This window comes from Electrona antarctica (assembly GCF_951216825.1).
Source record: "Electrona antarctica genome assembly, chromosome: 8".
In the NCBI taxonomy this organism is placed as follows: Eukaryota; Metazoa; Chordata; class Actinopteri; order Myctophiformes; family Myctophidae; genus Electrona; species Electrona antarctica.
The window spans coordinates 1750001-1766264 of record NC_136789.1 but is presented as its reverse complement, the minus strand read 5'-3'; the positions used below and the strand labels follow the sequence as shown (position 1 = coordinate 1766264).

The following is a 16264-nucleotide window of genomic DNA, read 5'->3' as shown; positions in this document are numbered from 1 at the left end:
CTCTCTAAAATAATTTCCCAATCCACATCATCATAAGTACATCCCAAGTCTGTCTCCCATTTATGTTTAATATTCAATGTATTGTAAATTGGTAAATTATTATTTAGAATACTATATATGGAGGAAGTTAATCCTTTAGTTGAGGTGATAAGACTACAAAACATGTGATCCTCCAGGGGGGATTTTTCCGGAATATTCGGGAAATCTGTAGATTTTGCTTGAATCCAATGTCTAATTTGAAGATATTTAAAGAGGTCATGGTTACGTAAATTAAATTTGGCTGACAGTTGTTGAAAACTTGATACTACATTGTTGCTGTATAAATCCCCCACAGTCCTGATTCCATTATTAACCCATCTCTGCAATACTCCATCAGCTATGGGATAAGGAATATTAGGATTTTCCCATAATGGTGTCTTTCTCATTAGAGATGTATCTATCCTTAATAATTTATGAGATTCCTGCCATGCTTCAAAAGCGCTCAAGATAATAGGATTTTTCGTAAGCAAAGAGAGGTTCTTCCTTGCACCCAAAAAAGGTACGATTTTCAGGGGAGTTAGGCCCAGGTATAGTTGTTCTATAAGTAGCCACCTAACCTCACCAATCTCAGGGTGCAACCATATCCATAAAGGACGAAATTGCGAGGCCAAATAATAACATCTAAAATTAGGGAGATTAAGGCCACCCTTATTGTAAGGGGCTTGGATCGTACTTAATTTGACCCGCGGTGTTTTGCTCTGCCATAAAAAGGAGGAAATAATTTTGTTAAGATCTTTAAAAAACCTTTTAGTTATAGAGAATGGGATGCATTGAAATAGATATATATATTTCGGTAACACTATCATCTTAACTGCATTCACTCTTCCGATTAGAGACAAAGGCAGATCAGCCCATCTTAAAGTGTCAGACTTAGTCTTCTCCATAAGGTTTAAGTAATTGTCTTTAATTACCTTATCCCGCTCTTTTTTGATATTAACTCCCAGATACTTGAACCCGCTAGGACACATTTTCAATGGATTGATAAGATCCCCTACATTCAGATCCTGTGTATTTAGAGGTAAGACCTCACTCTTAGTTAGGTTGATCTTATATCCTGATGCTGCGCTATACTCCCGTAAACACTGGAACAGTGGAGGGACCGAGCCAGCCAAGTCAGTCAAGTAAATCAAAACATCATCTGCATATAAGGATATTTTGTGCTCCGTTGTACCAAATTTCACTCCAGAAATCTCACCATTAGCTCTAATTGCAAGGGCAAACGGTTCAATGGCGATTGAAAACAACATAGGAGAGACGCAGCATCCTTGCCTTACACCTCTAGAAAGCAAGAAGGTGTCCGACAAGAGCCCATTAGTGAGAATTTGAGCTTTTGGAGCAGTAAAAAATGTTTTAATATATTTTATAATTTTTTCTCCAAAGTTCATTTTTTCAAGAGTCTGAAACAGGAAGCTAGGTTCAATCTTATCAAACGCCTTTTCGGCATCCATAGATATTATTAATGTGGGCTCCTTTGTCCTTTGAGTAGTGTTTAATATATGAAATAATCGGCGTACATTATCTGACCCTTGTCTTTTTTTAATAAATCCCGTTTGGTCTGGATGGATTATTTTTGGTAAAACAAGTTCTAATCTGGTTGCAATCATTTTAGAAATAATTTTGTAATCTGCATTTAAAAGACTTAAAGGTCTATAGGAGCCACATTGTTGTCTATCTTTCCCAGGTTTAGGCAATAATGTTATAGTTGCCAGTTCTAGAGTTGGGGGTAAAGCCTGACCATCCAATGCATCCTTAATCATATTTGTCAAAGGAGGAAAATATTTCTATTCTGTTACTATAAATACATTGTCCCAATAACTGATTCTGACTGCATTTCAAAATGGTATTGTTTTTTAAGAAAGTCAAGAGGGCAGTGCCCTCAATACCCTCATACCTGATTAATTACTTCTCCAAAGTGAGTGACACACCCACAGCCACAATTCTTCAGGCGGTTAAAACGATCTGGTACTACGCAAATATAGAACAAACATGGGACAATTCTCATTCTACTACTCTGATGAAGAGCCGAGAGGCTCGAAACGTCATGTTCATGGTGTAAAGCAACCCAATAAAACGTCTGGGTTTCCGAGGCTAAAGCAACCCTAACCCATAAATTAACTTAAATTTTGGAGCATCATCCAGTGTGCAGACTTGCCAGACTATATCTTTCTTTTCTATTATTCTAACCTCTGTCCGGCACCTGATTTTCAGTGAGTGGATGTACATGTTGTATTATGCTTTTCCTTCTATTACTCGGCCACCAAAATGTGGAATACCCTGACACCATCCATTAAAAAAGTTAATCACTGGATTCTTTCAAAACGAGCCTGAAAAATCATCTATTATAGAGACCACAAGGAAGGATAAGTCCATTTTCCCATAGAAAGGTCTCATTCACTTTGTATTCGTTGATGTATATATATTTTTTTGTTGCTATGCTGATGAATTGAATACATAGGCCTACAGTAGGACCACAATGGAAACAATGTCCTCTGAATGTCTGACTGTACCTCGTGCTGTTTACATTTTTGACTGGTCTGCAAAACACAAGAAGGCTACTTACTGGTTTGGAACCCTTGACCCTGGAACTGTGTCGGAGCCAATAAGGCTTCAGGCAGGCTTACGAGAACATTTTTTATTTATTAATAATTAACTTGACATGAAGGAATTTCATTAAACCACGTTAACCATAAGGCTGGTTCGATCTGTCTGTCTGTCTGTCTGTCTGTCTGTCTGTCTGTCTGTCTGTCTGTCTGTCTGTCTGTCTGTCTGTCTGTCTGTCTGTCTGTCTGTCTGTTGTCTGTCTGTCTGTCTGTCTGTCTGTCTGTCTGTTCATCTTCCCATCCATCAGATTGATTGACTGACTGATTATATAATGTAGATTGTTAAAAATAGCCTCTCTGAGGGATGTTCACACATACATCTACTAAGTGATCAGATTGGCCTATTGAGTTTTACCAAAAAAAAAACATTATTAACAACATTATTGTTGATGTGCATAAATCTATTCTCTTCAGATACTGTTTTGTTTTGTTATAAAGTTATTGACTTATTCTTGCTTGCTTGTGTGTGTGTGTGTGTGTGTGTGTGTGTGTGTGTGTGTGTGTGTGTGTGTGTGTGTGTGCGTGCGTGCGTGCGTGCGTGCGTGCGTGCGTGCGTGCGTGCGTGCGTGCGTGCGTGCGTGCGTGTGTGCATGTGCGTGTATACTAAGACAAAAATTGGTGGTTTCCACTGTGGCACTGATGACGTCAGCATTGTAAAATAAATATGTTATCATGTGCCCAAAAAAGGGTTGCCCACTCTGCACCATTGATTCACAAACCATACAGCATGGGTTCAAATTCCACCACTCCACTGTACATATTAAGTCCAACAGCACAACTACAACGGGAACTGCCAGGGAAACAATACCACCACCGGTGTCTCTGCAAAAAGCTACAAACGTGAGTCTGATTGAGCTGTTTCTTTCTGGTGGTGCTACAATAATGTGACTTTGATTAGGTTTGTAGGCCTACAGCCAAATTACAACCCTAATAAAACTAACATTTAATGTCAGTAATGTATTGTTGTGCCAGACAAACTTTTATATCAAAGCGATCCTTGATGTTATAGGACTGCAGGGGGCTCTCAGAAGCTCTCAGAAGAAAATGTTATGTGCATTATTTACAAGACATGGCTTTTTGTACTGTTTGCTTTATATGTTTAGTTACGTTGTTATAACAGCATTGCATAATGAATGAATGTTCACTGTAAATTACTCGAGTCAAGATTTTAACTTGGGTGGACCCAAAACTGTGCCCACATTTGATCTCATTAGATTTAAAAAGCATAAGTGCCAAGAGGAATACAAATCAAATCTTGGTGAGCACTAACTCTGACCACCCTGGCTCTGTAACACCTGATCTGAACACTCTTAAAGGTAAATTCAAGTTGATAGCCTTGTCGGAAACTTGGATAGATGAGGAAAGGGGTTGTGACTTCCACATTGATGGTTATGAATTATACCACACAAATAGATCAAATAAGAAGTCAGGAGGCGTGGCACTCTTTGTGGACAATAAACTGAATTGTAAATCAGTCGAAAACATGACAATGGCAATTGATGACCTAATGGAGTGTGTAACGGTGGAAATACAGATGGAAAAAAGGAGCAATATAATTGTTACTTGTATATATAGGAAACCTGGGTCAACGGTAGAAACATTCACAGAAACACTTGAAGATATATTAAGTAGGGTAAACGAAAACAAAACATTCTTTATCTGTGGAGATACCAATGTGGACCTCTTAAAGGTATCCAGCCATAAGGTAAGGCATCATCCGAATATTTGGAGTCACTATACGGCAGAGGATTATACCCATTAATAACAAAGCCTAGTAGAATAACGGAAACATCTGCTACATTAATTGACCATATTTTTACCAACAGCTTGGAGAAGAAAATCACAAGTGGCTTGGTGATAAATGATGTCAGCGACCATTTACCTATTTTTCTTACATTAGAATGCCAAATCAAGAAGGATGAGGAGGAAAATGTGCCTAGATATATAAGAATAAGAAAGGATAATGCAATAAACATGTTCAGGGATGATCTTAGGCAGGTTGACTGGACGGGGGTCTATGTGAATGAGGTTAATGCAGCATATGAGGCTTTTTTAAATAAATACTTGGCACTGTATGAAAAACACTGTCCATTAGTTTTACATAAGCAAAAAAAAAACGGCAACAGAAAACCTTGGATAACAAAAAGCTTACAGAATGCATCTAAAAAGAAAAACAAATTGTATAGAGACTTTATCAAATCTAGAACAAAGAATGCCGAAATGAAATATAAAGCGTACAAGAATAAGTTAGTATTAATTATGAGACTGGCCAAGAAAGATTACTATAACAAATTGTTGGATGAAAATAAAAATAACATTAAAGGTACCTGGAATATCTTAAACAAAGTAATGGGTAATAAACCAGTTTCCACAAACTTACCTAGTCATTTCAATACTAATAATACAATTATAAAAGACAAGAACGAAATGGTGAACGAATTCAATTCTTTTTTTGTAAACATTGGACCAAATTTGGCAGACTTAATTGAAAATCATGATGAAACAGATTGGACAGGAAGTAGTAAAGTGTTGCAATCTATGTTTGTGGCAAATGTTAGTGAACAAGAAATCCTAACTATGGTAACAAAGTCTAAAAATAAGACATCCACTGATTGTGATGGGTTAGACATGGTTATAGTGAAAAAGACAATTGATTGTATCATCAAACCCCTTTGTTATATTTTTAATTTATCCTTTCAGTCAGGCAAGTTTCCAGATCGAATGAAAGTTGCAAAAGTTATTCCACTTTTTAAATCAGGAGATAAGCATAGCTTCAATAATTACAGACCAGTGTCATTGCTCTCACAATTCTCTAAGGTGCTTGAAAAGATCTTTGCACAAAAGTTTGATGCTTTTATTGAAAAGCATCAATTGTTGAGTGAATGCCAATATGGCTTTCGGCAAAATAGGTCCACAGCAACAGCTTTAATGAATATAATGGAGGAAATATCAACATCAACACATGAAAATAAATATAAAATAGGGGTATTTATAGATTTAAAAAAAGCTTTCGACACCTTGAATCATTCAATTTTGATTTCTAAATTATACACATACGGCGTGAGAGGAATGGTACTGGATTGGATGAGAAGCTATTTAGACAATAGACAACAATATGTGCAGTGGGCCGGTAACACATCAGAGTGTATGAAAATTGAATGTGGAGTCCCTCAAGGTTCTGTTTTGGGACCCAAATTATTTAATCTATACATTAATGACATTTGTGACGTATCAAAATTGTTACAATTTGTTTTGTTTGCAGATGACACAAATTTTCATTGCTCTGGATATGATTTAAATAATTTAGCTGAGACCATTACACATGAAATGAAAAAACTCAAAAAATGGTTTGATGTAAACAAGCTCTCGCTGAATTTGGAAAAAACGAAGTTCATGGTTTTCGGAAATAGGAAAAAGGATGACCAGGTGGAATTATCCATAGATGGAGTGGCCATCGCAAGAGTATCAGAATTTCGGTTCTTAGGTGTAATAATGGATGACAAATTAACATGGAAATCCCATATAGCACATGTTAAGAAAAAGATCTCAAAGAGCATTTTTATTTTAAACAAAGTGAAGCATGTGCTAGAAAAGGAAGCAATGCGAATATTATATTTTTCATTAATTTCTCCATATCTTAGTTATTGTGCTGAAGTGTGGGGGAATACGTACATGACCACCACAAAACCATTATACTTATTACAGAAGAGGGCAGTACGAATCATGCACAAAGTGCATTATAGAGATCACACAAATAGTCTATTTATAAAATCGAGAGTATTGAAATTTGAACATATCGTGAAGCTACAAACCTTATTAATTATGTTTAGGGCAAAAAGCAAAACATTACCAGTTCATCTACAACAGTTATTCGATCCTAGTTCAGAAAGTAGGGATAGTAGGAGGAAATTTGACTTCAAACATAAGTTTGCACGGACCTCTCAAAGACTGATGTGTCCTTCAATAACAGGAATCCGAATATGGAATTCTCTGGATGACAATTTAAAGGGTTGTACAAATATTTGCCAATTTAAAAGAAATTACAAAAATCAAATATTTAGACAATATGAAGACGATGAATAGGTTAACTAGAGCTAGAGCTGTCATTTGTTGCACGTGTCATTGCTCAACTTCTTGCTTGTTTTGTTTTTCTCTTTTGTTTTGTTTTTGTTTTGTTTGTTTTTTTGTTTTGTTTTGTTTAGATGTGTATGCGCCAATCAATAAAGTAAACTAAACTTTTAAGTGAAAAGGGGGCAGGTATTTATAAGAATTTATTCTTCTTCCTGCTCCTTTTCGTCATAGGTGTATCAGATACTGTATGAAAGACAAATGAATTATGAAAGATATGAATTGTTATCTATTATGATTTGTACTGTATTGTGTTACACTATGTGCGAAATAAAATGAAATGAAATGAAATGAAATGAAATATTTTGTTGCACATGTCCTGCAATAAAAAAGTTCGATCTAGCAGCTCACCACTCATCACGATGAGGCTTAGCAGAGGATTCATGTGATTCATTGCTACTGTACATATACAGTGTCAGGAGAGTCTGAGGACATACAGTATACTAAACCTACTCATATGTGTACGTATGTTATTCAATGTGCACTGCACTCTAGCAGAGAGAGGCACTCAGCTGTGTCTCCACCCGGCAGGAGCACGTTTTCAAACAAGGAACTCAAACTGAACTAGAAAAAAAACCTGTGCCCTCGGGGCACAGGGGGTTGTGGCCTCCTGGTGGTGCTATAATAGGCCAATGTGAAAAGGGTGACATTTCTTCTTACGCCTTGAATGGCAATTGGATGATTTGAGGCATTTTGTTCCAAAAATGTGTTTTTCAAAAATCCACCTGGTGGCGCTATAACAGGCCAATGTGAAAAGGGTGGGATATATTCCTCAGCCTAGTAGGAAAGTCTGTGAAAGATTTCACGTAAATTGCATGCTCCGAAGCATTTTGTTCCAAAAATGTGTTTTGCAAAAATCCACCTGTTGGTGGCGCTATAACAGGCCAATGTGAAAAGGGTGGGATATATTCCTCATCCTAGTAGGAAAGTCTGTGAAAGATTTCATGTAAATTGCACACTCATGATTTGAGGCTTTTTGTTCAAAACGGGCCAATCCTGCAAAGTTTGAGTTGTTAGCCAATTACGATGGAATCTGAAATATCGGACAGATCCGTCTTGAACACATGACTATAGAGATAGTGTGTAACAATTTGCGGGATTTTGAAAATGTGTTTTTCAAAAGTCGGCCTCCTGGTGGCGCTATAACAGGCCGTTCTGGAAAATGTGGGGCAGAGGTTCATCGTTGGCATCCAGGGAGTGTGTGTGTGCAAAACTTGCCATCGACCGGGTTAATGGTGCCGGAGATTAGCTGGTAACAGACGGACGGACGGACGGACGGACGGACGGACGGATGGACGGACGGACGGACGGACAGACAGACACAGACGGAGTGCAAAACATACTCTCTCCTCATGCCTTCAGCCTGGTGGAGACAATGACCATCCCGAAATGACCATCCGAAAAATATAGGAGATCACCAATCCCTTATGTGCAGACACCTAAATTACTGTAGGTGTGGTTTTGAAGGAGGGTAAGGACTGGAGTCACACTGTATACAGTATGACTGCTGGTAGGGCATTGGCATTCCACGTTCTGTAGTAAAACGAATTTGACCCCATTGTTGTGCGGAAACTGGGTTCAGTGAGATCCTTCTGGTTTTGTGCCTGTGTCTGCAAGTTGCTTTAGTCTACCCCGAGCCATCCCACCCGAGCATAATGAGCAGGGCTTAGGTGAGTTCTGGGTGAAAGTTGGTTTTGAGAGTTCATCAGTTCGTTTTTAATGCCTTTATGGTACTAAATTACCACGAGTTGCATGCACAGTTGATTAGGTGAGTGCTTCTGCTAGTGTCCACAGTGTGTTCCTAACGTCCTACTGACCACTGAGGAGATCCTGAATAGACAACTTGTTCTTTGGTTGACTTTTCTGATTAGTTTTGATGGCATTTTTTCCCATTCTAAAGTCAAGTCGAGTGTGCATCTAATCCTCGCCTTCTTCCTCAGGGGAGGGAGGGACTAAGGCCTTGTTCAGACTGGCTGCCCAAATACAACCAAAATCCGATTTTCTCTCCAGATCGGATTCAGATTTGTTTTGAGTCTGAACGTTATTCAAATCTGATTTCCATGTTGTTTTTTTGCTGTTCAGACTTGATTAAACCAATCAGATTTCAATCTTAAGGAAATGACGTGATCGAGGAGGGACGTGAGGATGGAAACAAATAATTAGAATAGCTATTGACTCAAATTTCCCCTGAATTCCTTGCTTCACAACACAACTTTCCATTTACCGTATAGACATATTAGACAACAATGCCCATTTCCACCTACCTACAGTAGAAAATTGGGCATCTAAACAAGGCAGAGTCAAAAGAGGAAGGGAGAGAAACGCAGATTGATTGTTAGATTATGTAACATTGTTACAGGCAATAATATAATTACTGCCATTCAATGCTGCTATGTCAAGCATATGTAACTCTGTTAATCAAACATTGACTCTGTCATAGGCTTTTATGCACAAATCTTTCCCTAAACATTGAGAGAAAAAGGTTAATTTCAATGTCACACACTGAAACAAGATTCATTACCTATAGAATAATTAGTAGCATATTCTTATTGTGTATGTCATCGACAGATTTCGGACAAAGCACATCTATCTGTGTGACAGATGGCCAGGTGTCGCAGTCCATTCAAGAGCCTTGAGGTATGTATTTTTCACACGATGCAACTTGCTGTCCTCATACTGTATAAGGGGTGCGTTTGGATATAGAACAAACTAATACGTGAGTGCGCTCCCAGTGCGCATTTCCGAACGCACCCAAGAAAACAATGTTCTAGTTTGTCAACTTGTGGATATTTAGAACATATGCCCTTTATAGATAGATAGATACTTTATTCTGGGAATTGCTGTTCTAAGAGACCATAGACAGATGATGTAATAACAGAGCTACATTAATTGTATACAGTATTCTAATTATCTGACTTCTCTCTCCCCCACTTTGTTTAGTTCTTTGTCTTCTGCCATGGACTGCTGCAGTTGGCTCTGCTGTTAGTGTCTGGTTTTATGAAGGGTGGCATCCCCACCATAGAGAGACGCTATGGGTTCTCCAGCACGGAATCTGGCCTCCTGTCTGGTTTCAATGAGGTGAGTCCTAGTTATCTCCACACTTCACTACCACACACCAATGAGAAGAATTTAGGTTACATACAAACATTCTTTGATTATTACGAGCAAGATGTCTCGGGACAGCACTCTCTGGCATTTCACATGTTTAGATATTGCCTTTTTTTCCCCCAGATTTTCCGATATATTCTTAATTTCTGATTTCCGATATCAACACCGATATATACAGTTTCATCAAAAGTAAACTATATCAGAAATATAATAAAACAAAATGGCTATAATATCAATACCAGTAAGACGCCCTGAGGGCGAGAATCGACCTTGCCCTAAAGGGTCAAAACAACAGGTCTGGGAATGCCAATATATGGAACTTTTTTGTTCTTAAAAAAAAATTAAAATTTGAATTGACGTTTTCTGTGTGCTAATTAGTAAGGCCAGGCGGAGCCTAGGGCCAGCCCAGTTAGGGCCCCAGTAGGGCCGGGCCTTAATTTCGTGCCCGTTGAGAGCTCTAGTTTTCGCCGGTTGCTGGGCTAATCACTTTGGGGCAGGCCCATGGGACAGGTATCAGTCAAATCGAAGAGGAAGGACGGCTGGGGAGGATCAACATATGGAATGTCAGAACAGGTCAGCTCCATAGTATCCATAGTATATGGAGATCAAAGGGTTTGATGAGGTCAGATCAACATGGTGTCCGTGAGGTCAGATGTAGAGTTGCTGGCCGGCTCCATATATACAGATCTAGGTGATGATCCAGTCTTCTCCATGTATGGCTATCCGGGGCTTGATGAGGTCAGTGTTGTGATCTTCATGTATGGAGACGGCCATATATGGAGTGTGTCACAGGGCGTGACTGACGGATTAACTGACATGAAGTGTGACTGACATGAAATGCAGTAGATGCTGTAGATCTTTGTTTAGTCTGTAGAATAGCATGATATTTTCTTATATCGGGAGGGCGATCATTTCTGACATCCTTACACAGAAGCATTTTTTTGGAACTCAGACAATTCCTCTACAAGGTCATGTTCATGCCATGTCCGCAATGGTCCACCCCCTTATACTACATCAGATCCTGCTTGTAGCTGAACCGGCATTCAGTTTCCCTTCTTGCCTTCACAGAGCATACAATAAATATTTCTCATGACCTGACGAGGATGTAACTGAAACATCGAAACGTTGTCGCTTTATTACTTGCACCCTGTTAATAAAATAAGGGCTTAAACTGTCTGAGCTGGTCCAGTGCCTCCTTTCCTCTGAGATGCACCAGACTGGCCTGCCATAGGCTAGAGGTGCGATTGGAACTCCCTTCTGAATAAATATTTCTCTTGTTGGGGCTGTGTCCTGGATGTATTGTGCAGGTGGGGAGCTTGTTGCTCATAATCTTTGTGAGTTTCTTGGGGAGCCGTGTTCACCGTCCCAGGTTCATCGGAGCAGGAGCTCTGATCTGCAGCCTGGCCTCCCTGCTCGTTACTCTGCCTCACTTCCTGGGAGATCGCTACACATACACTGACCACGTCAGCTGTGAGTCGCACAGCACGCATGTTCACACATACATTACAGTGGTGTACAGTTTTTACTTTACTACCAATTTTCTGTGCTTTTACTCCACTAGCCTACATCTCAGAGGCAAATATACTTTTACTCCACTACAATTATTTGAAAACTTCAGTTACTAGTTACTTTATTATTACAAAAAACATACATTACCCACTTCTGCCCTATAATACTTTTGTACTTTTAGTCAAGTAAATCTTGAATTCTGGACTTTTACTATTTCTGCATTGCCGTATTGATACTTAATAAGTAAAAAACAATGGAGAACTTTTTCCACCACTGCATACATAGATGAATGCCCACTTACAAAAAGTAACAGACATGATGAAAATGAACGATGTATTCATGTTCTGGCTGTGGACAGTTCTATTCCATCGACCTGCTGTCTCTCTCTCTGTGTTCAAACAGCAAACAGCTCTGGCCTCTGCCAAACAGACAGTGCCACGGTGTCACCCGAGGGTTGCACATCACAGGGAAGCACAGCAGAGCAGTGGATCTACCCTGTCCTGCTCGTGGCTCAGCTACTGCTGGGCATTGGCACTGTTCCTATCCAGCCCTTTGGCATCTCCTACATTGATGACTTTGCCAGCAAGAAGTCCTCACCGATATACCTTGGTATGCGCTAGTGTGCACAAAACACAAAACACATTTTGATTACTTGGAAGGGAGAGTGGAAGCGTAGATCAGTGATTAGACCCATAGAGGAATATAATATAATATGTTCTCCACATCATGGCAAACCTTGTAGGGAATGGTGGGAGCCAGCTGCATGATAGATTCACAACAGAGTTTTTGATGCACAAGCACAGGAACAGTTTTCTCCACTTTTTGTCACATTTGTGAAATAAAAAACAAACAGTGGCATTGTCATTTACAACAAGGTCACCTTTGTGTAGGCCTATAAATGTCTCTCTGTCAAAAGCAACTCAATTCTTACCCTTGGCTGTGGGTTCTCTTCTCTGCAGGTGTTCTTCTGGCAGTGAGTTGTTTTGGTCCGGCTCTTGGTTTCCTTGTGGGTGGCTTCACGCTAAGCTATTACGTGGACTTCGACATACTGTCGCCAGGTTAGCAGAGGTTATTTGTCATTATACTGTACGTGATAGTTCCTAGCTGTTTGTAGATAGGTTAATTATGAATATAAAGGAAGGAAGAAGTGGTTCACAGTAGGCTACAGTGAAGCATAGGGGGGGAAATGTATACCAGTTAAATACACAAAACATTATTGCTCCTATAGGGATGACCCTGTCTGTCTATATGTGTGACAAAAATGGGACATTGTGAAACTCATGATCAAGTGCAACTCCACTCATTAACCAGCTGCATGGAATACTTATTGTGGCTGGAATCTTTTGGTTCTCAAAAATAAATGAATGTTTTCACCATTTTAAACCATATCCGTGGACGTACAGTAACATATGCAAAAACAAGTTCATTTATTTTTACAGTCTAATCTTGGTTTCTATCTGTCAAAAACTCACGTCATCTATCTGTCATCTGTCAGTGTGCTCACGTCAACAGGTATTATCTTGAGATGGACTCAAATCCTCCATCACTCTATGATTCAGCTATTTATTATGGTAGACACTAGAGGGCAGTGCTGCCGAAGTTACAAGATTTATCCTATTTGTAAAGCATAAACAGTACAGTAAAATATGTTTCCAAACTTTTGAGGGATAGTTAATGCAGTAACAGGAACATGATTCAGCATTAGATTTTTTTTCTTTACATTTTGTGGGTATCACTTTGTTCAAAGATGGATGGACTGTTATCTATTTTTGAGACAGAAATGCACTCAATAGAGACAAACAGTTTGCCGGATGCTGGCCTGGCGCTAAAGGAAAGGTCATGGTGGTATCACAAATAGGTTTCTGCCTCCTGGGATCATGAAAGTGCACAAAAGGTTTCATGGCAATCTGGCAAACCTTTCTATACAGAGGCCAGGGACGTGGTGGGCCCATAATTCAGCCCGGGAAGTGGACTTGCGGAGGCCCTCTTGGCCGCGCGCCCGAACTGATGGCGCGCGGCCTTCGGCGAAACGAAACACTGACGAATCAAGGGCGTGCAAGCGCATTTTTGGTCACTTTAGGTCCTACAGTGACCTAAAATCAGGATGGCTGAGACAGCGGCTGCTGTGCACAACATTATTATGCCACAAAGCAACATGATTATAAAATATAGGCTGTTACCTTGTTAAAAGATAATTTTGTATCTTCGAAAATTAAATATGTTTTTTTTTCCCTTTTTTTTCCAATGGCCAGCACGTCTCTGATACAGACAAATAAACAGACGGATGTACTGTAATATAAGATTGTTTAGTTGTTTTCATCAATTCTTTAGTGGTTCTCTGCTGTCTCCAGATGAGATCCATTTGGACCCTAGAGATCAGCGCTTCGTGGGAGCCTGGTGGCTGGGCTTCTTAGGATCTGCCATCCTCCTCTTCATCACAGCGCTGCCCTACATGTTCTTCCCCAGGGAGATGCCCAAAAAGGTGCAGTATAGTGGTGTGTGCGTGAATGTTTGTGTGCGTGGGTGCGTGCGTGCGTGTGTGTGTGTGTGTGTGTGTGTGTGTGTGTGTGTGTGTGTGTGTGTGTGTGTGTGTGTGTGTGTGTGTGTGTGTGTGTGTGTGTGTGTGTGTGTGTGTGTGTGTGTGTGTGTGTGTGTGTGTGTGTGTGTGTGTGTGTGTGTGTGTGTGTGTGTGTGTGTGTGTGTGTGTGTGTGTGTCTGCGTGTCTGTGTAAGCCCACTGTGTCAACTCTGTTTCCTTTGGTCAGGATGGTGATGAGGATGATGACCCAAAAACAGAGAAGGAGCAGCCAGCAGGCCCGGAGCAGGAACAAACCCTCACTCAGTTCCTCAAAAGTGAGACTTGCAATTGACCTGTTATGTCTGCTGCAGGGTACAGGTGACTCCACAGGGCAATGATGATTGCACCAAATTAATTCTAGATTCTCTCTTTTTAATTTAGCATCTCCACCAGGCCAAAGGCCAGGGACCGAGATAATGTGTGCACTCCTGTGCTTGCGTGCATACACACTTAGATACCTATTTAATATGAGACATAGACATCAAGTGGGGGAAATGTCCACTGTTATCAAAGCCGTAAATCATCTTTAAATAATTATATTAAATAATTATTGGTAAGCGGGGGCTTAAAATCTGTGTGACTTAACACACTAACATGATTTCTCCACACTTCTCCTAATAGGCTTGGGCCCCAGAAAGGTTTTCAGAAATTTTAGGATAGCTGTGAATAGACTACAGTAGATAAGAGTCATTGCTCCAGAATGTTTTCATAACTTATCTCTTTCCCTTTTTCTTGCTTCGTCTTTCTCATTCTTCCCTTTCCCTTCTCCTCTTCCCATCAATTTAAGTCTTTTTCCTTTCTGCTCATCCTCATCCAATTTCTTATCCTTACCTCCACCAGGTTTCCCTCGCATCGCCTTGAGGACGTTCGGAAGCCCCGTCTTCCTGTTGGTAGTGTTTGCCCAAGTGTGCATGACAGCGCTGGTGGTCGGCGTTGCCACCTTCATGGGAAAGTTCATTGAGAAACAGTTCAGCCTGTCTTTCTCTTTCGCCAACATGATGATAGGTGAGCTAGCGCTGCACTTAATTTTGAAGTAGTCTGCATGAAATGGGACTCCATGAGGTGCAATGAATTCGGGGGTTCATCTTTGAATTTCAAGAGAGTCTATCTAACTTTTCCCCAAATTAATGTAGAAACCTTCCATTTTGTAAGCCAGCTAGGCGTTGACTAATTTGTTCTCCAATTAGACTTATTTACATGTACAAGTGTAACAGAAGTGGGGGAAGGCGGGACAGCTGCTTTATTTTATGCTCATTTTCAGAGCTTGCGAAGTACATACTGTTAATAGGCAGAAGTATTTGAAAACTGTGGGAGCAAACACATCTGTCTCTCAAGAGACTTAGGACTTGGGTGCATTTACACCTGGATATTTAATGCAGGTAGTATGTATTTTATACAGACATGTACTCTGTTCCACACAGGTGGAGTCGTTATTCCATTTGCTGTGCTAGGCATCTTGCTGGGTGGAGGTCTGATGCGGAAGTTGAATCTATCTTTGACTGGCGCTGGCAAGCTGTGTTCTGCAGTCGTACTGCTGGCCGTGTGCACGGCTATACCGCTACTAATGATTGGCTGCCCCACGCAGACAGTTGGTGGCGTATTCCCCCAGTAAAGTATTTATGGAGGATTACATGGTTGTGAACCAGCAGGAAATAATTGCCACATTGCTGATGTGTGTTTGTTTTTGTTTTTGTTTCTTTAGCAATGATCCCATGTCATGTAATGCTGACTGTGCATGTCCTAAGGAGGCATTCAACCCAGTATGTGGCTCAGATGGAGTAGAATTCAGGTCCCCCTGTCATGCGGGCTGTCAGTCTATGGAGATGGATGACATGAAAGTTATGGTAGGTGCTTGCCTTGCAAGAGGAGAGGGAAACAGGAAGGAAACATGTGTGGCAATTTTCCATTTAGGTCTTTAACAGACACTCTTACAAAGTGCAAGGTAAAATTAAATGGCACAAACCATTGTCAACAAGTACCACAGACGAAAAACAGTCCAAGTCCAAATTTCAGACTGACCCCTCCACGAAAAGGCCTCGTTGTCCTGAACCCTTATCTATCATTTATATATTATGGATCAATAGTGTGGACTTAGACTGTTATTCGTCTGTGGTACTCAAATGACAGGGATAATAATTGTCTTCGTGCAAACGTAATGGACCCATGATCATTACGAGATCTGATTGGTTAAAAAGGTTTTAAATAACAGACACAAATACACCTGTGAAATTTGTTCCCACATTGAATTTGTTCCAACATATTACAGAAATGTCCCTTACAAACATCAGTGGTATTGCTGAACA

At 40.1% G+C, this 16264-nt stretch overlaps 1 protein-coding gene across 1 annotated transcript in view; it reads left to right on the top strand.

Annotated features, from left to right (window-relative positions):
* Nucleotides 1-9368: 9368 nt before the first annotated feature.
* LOC306928064 (solute carrier organic anion transporter family member 2B1-like) overlaps nucleotides 9369-16264 on the top strand; it is a gene marked incomplete at both ends in the record, with an annotated part of 11430 nt that continues 4534 nt past the window's right edge. Inside the window, 11 exons of the mRNA XM_079507983.1 lie at nucleotides 9369-9404; nucleotides 9708-9845; nucleotides 11183-11345; nucleotides 11787-11993; nucleotides 12344-12357; nucleotides 12411-12442; nucleotides 13716-13866; nucleotides 14149-14236; nucleotides 14802-14966; nucleotides 15383-15549; nucleotides 15707-15805. Of these exons, the coding sequence (XP_079364109.1) occupies nucleotides 9369-9404; nucleotides 9708-9845; nucleotides 11183-11345; nucleotides 11787-11993; nucleotides 12344-12357; nucleotides 12411-12442; nucleotides 13716-13866; nucleotides 14149-14236; nucleotides 14802-14966; nucleotides 15383-15549; nucleotides 15707-15805 (1260 nt within the window). The remainder of the gene's footprint in view (nucleotides 9405-9707; nucleotides 9846-11182; nucleotides 11346-11786; nucleotides 11994-12343; nucleotides 12358-12410; nucleotides 12443-13715; nucleotides 13867-14148; nucleotides 14237-14801; nucleotides 14967-15382; nucleotides 15550-15706; nucleotides 15806-16264) is intronic.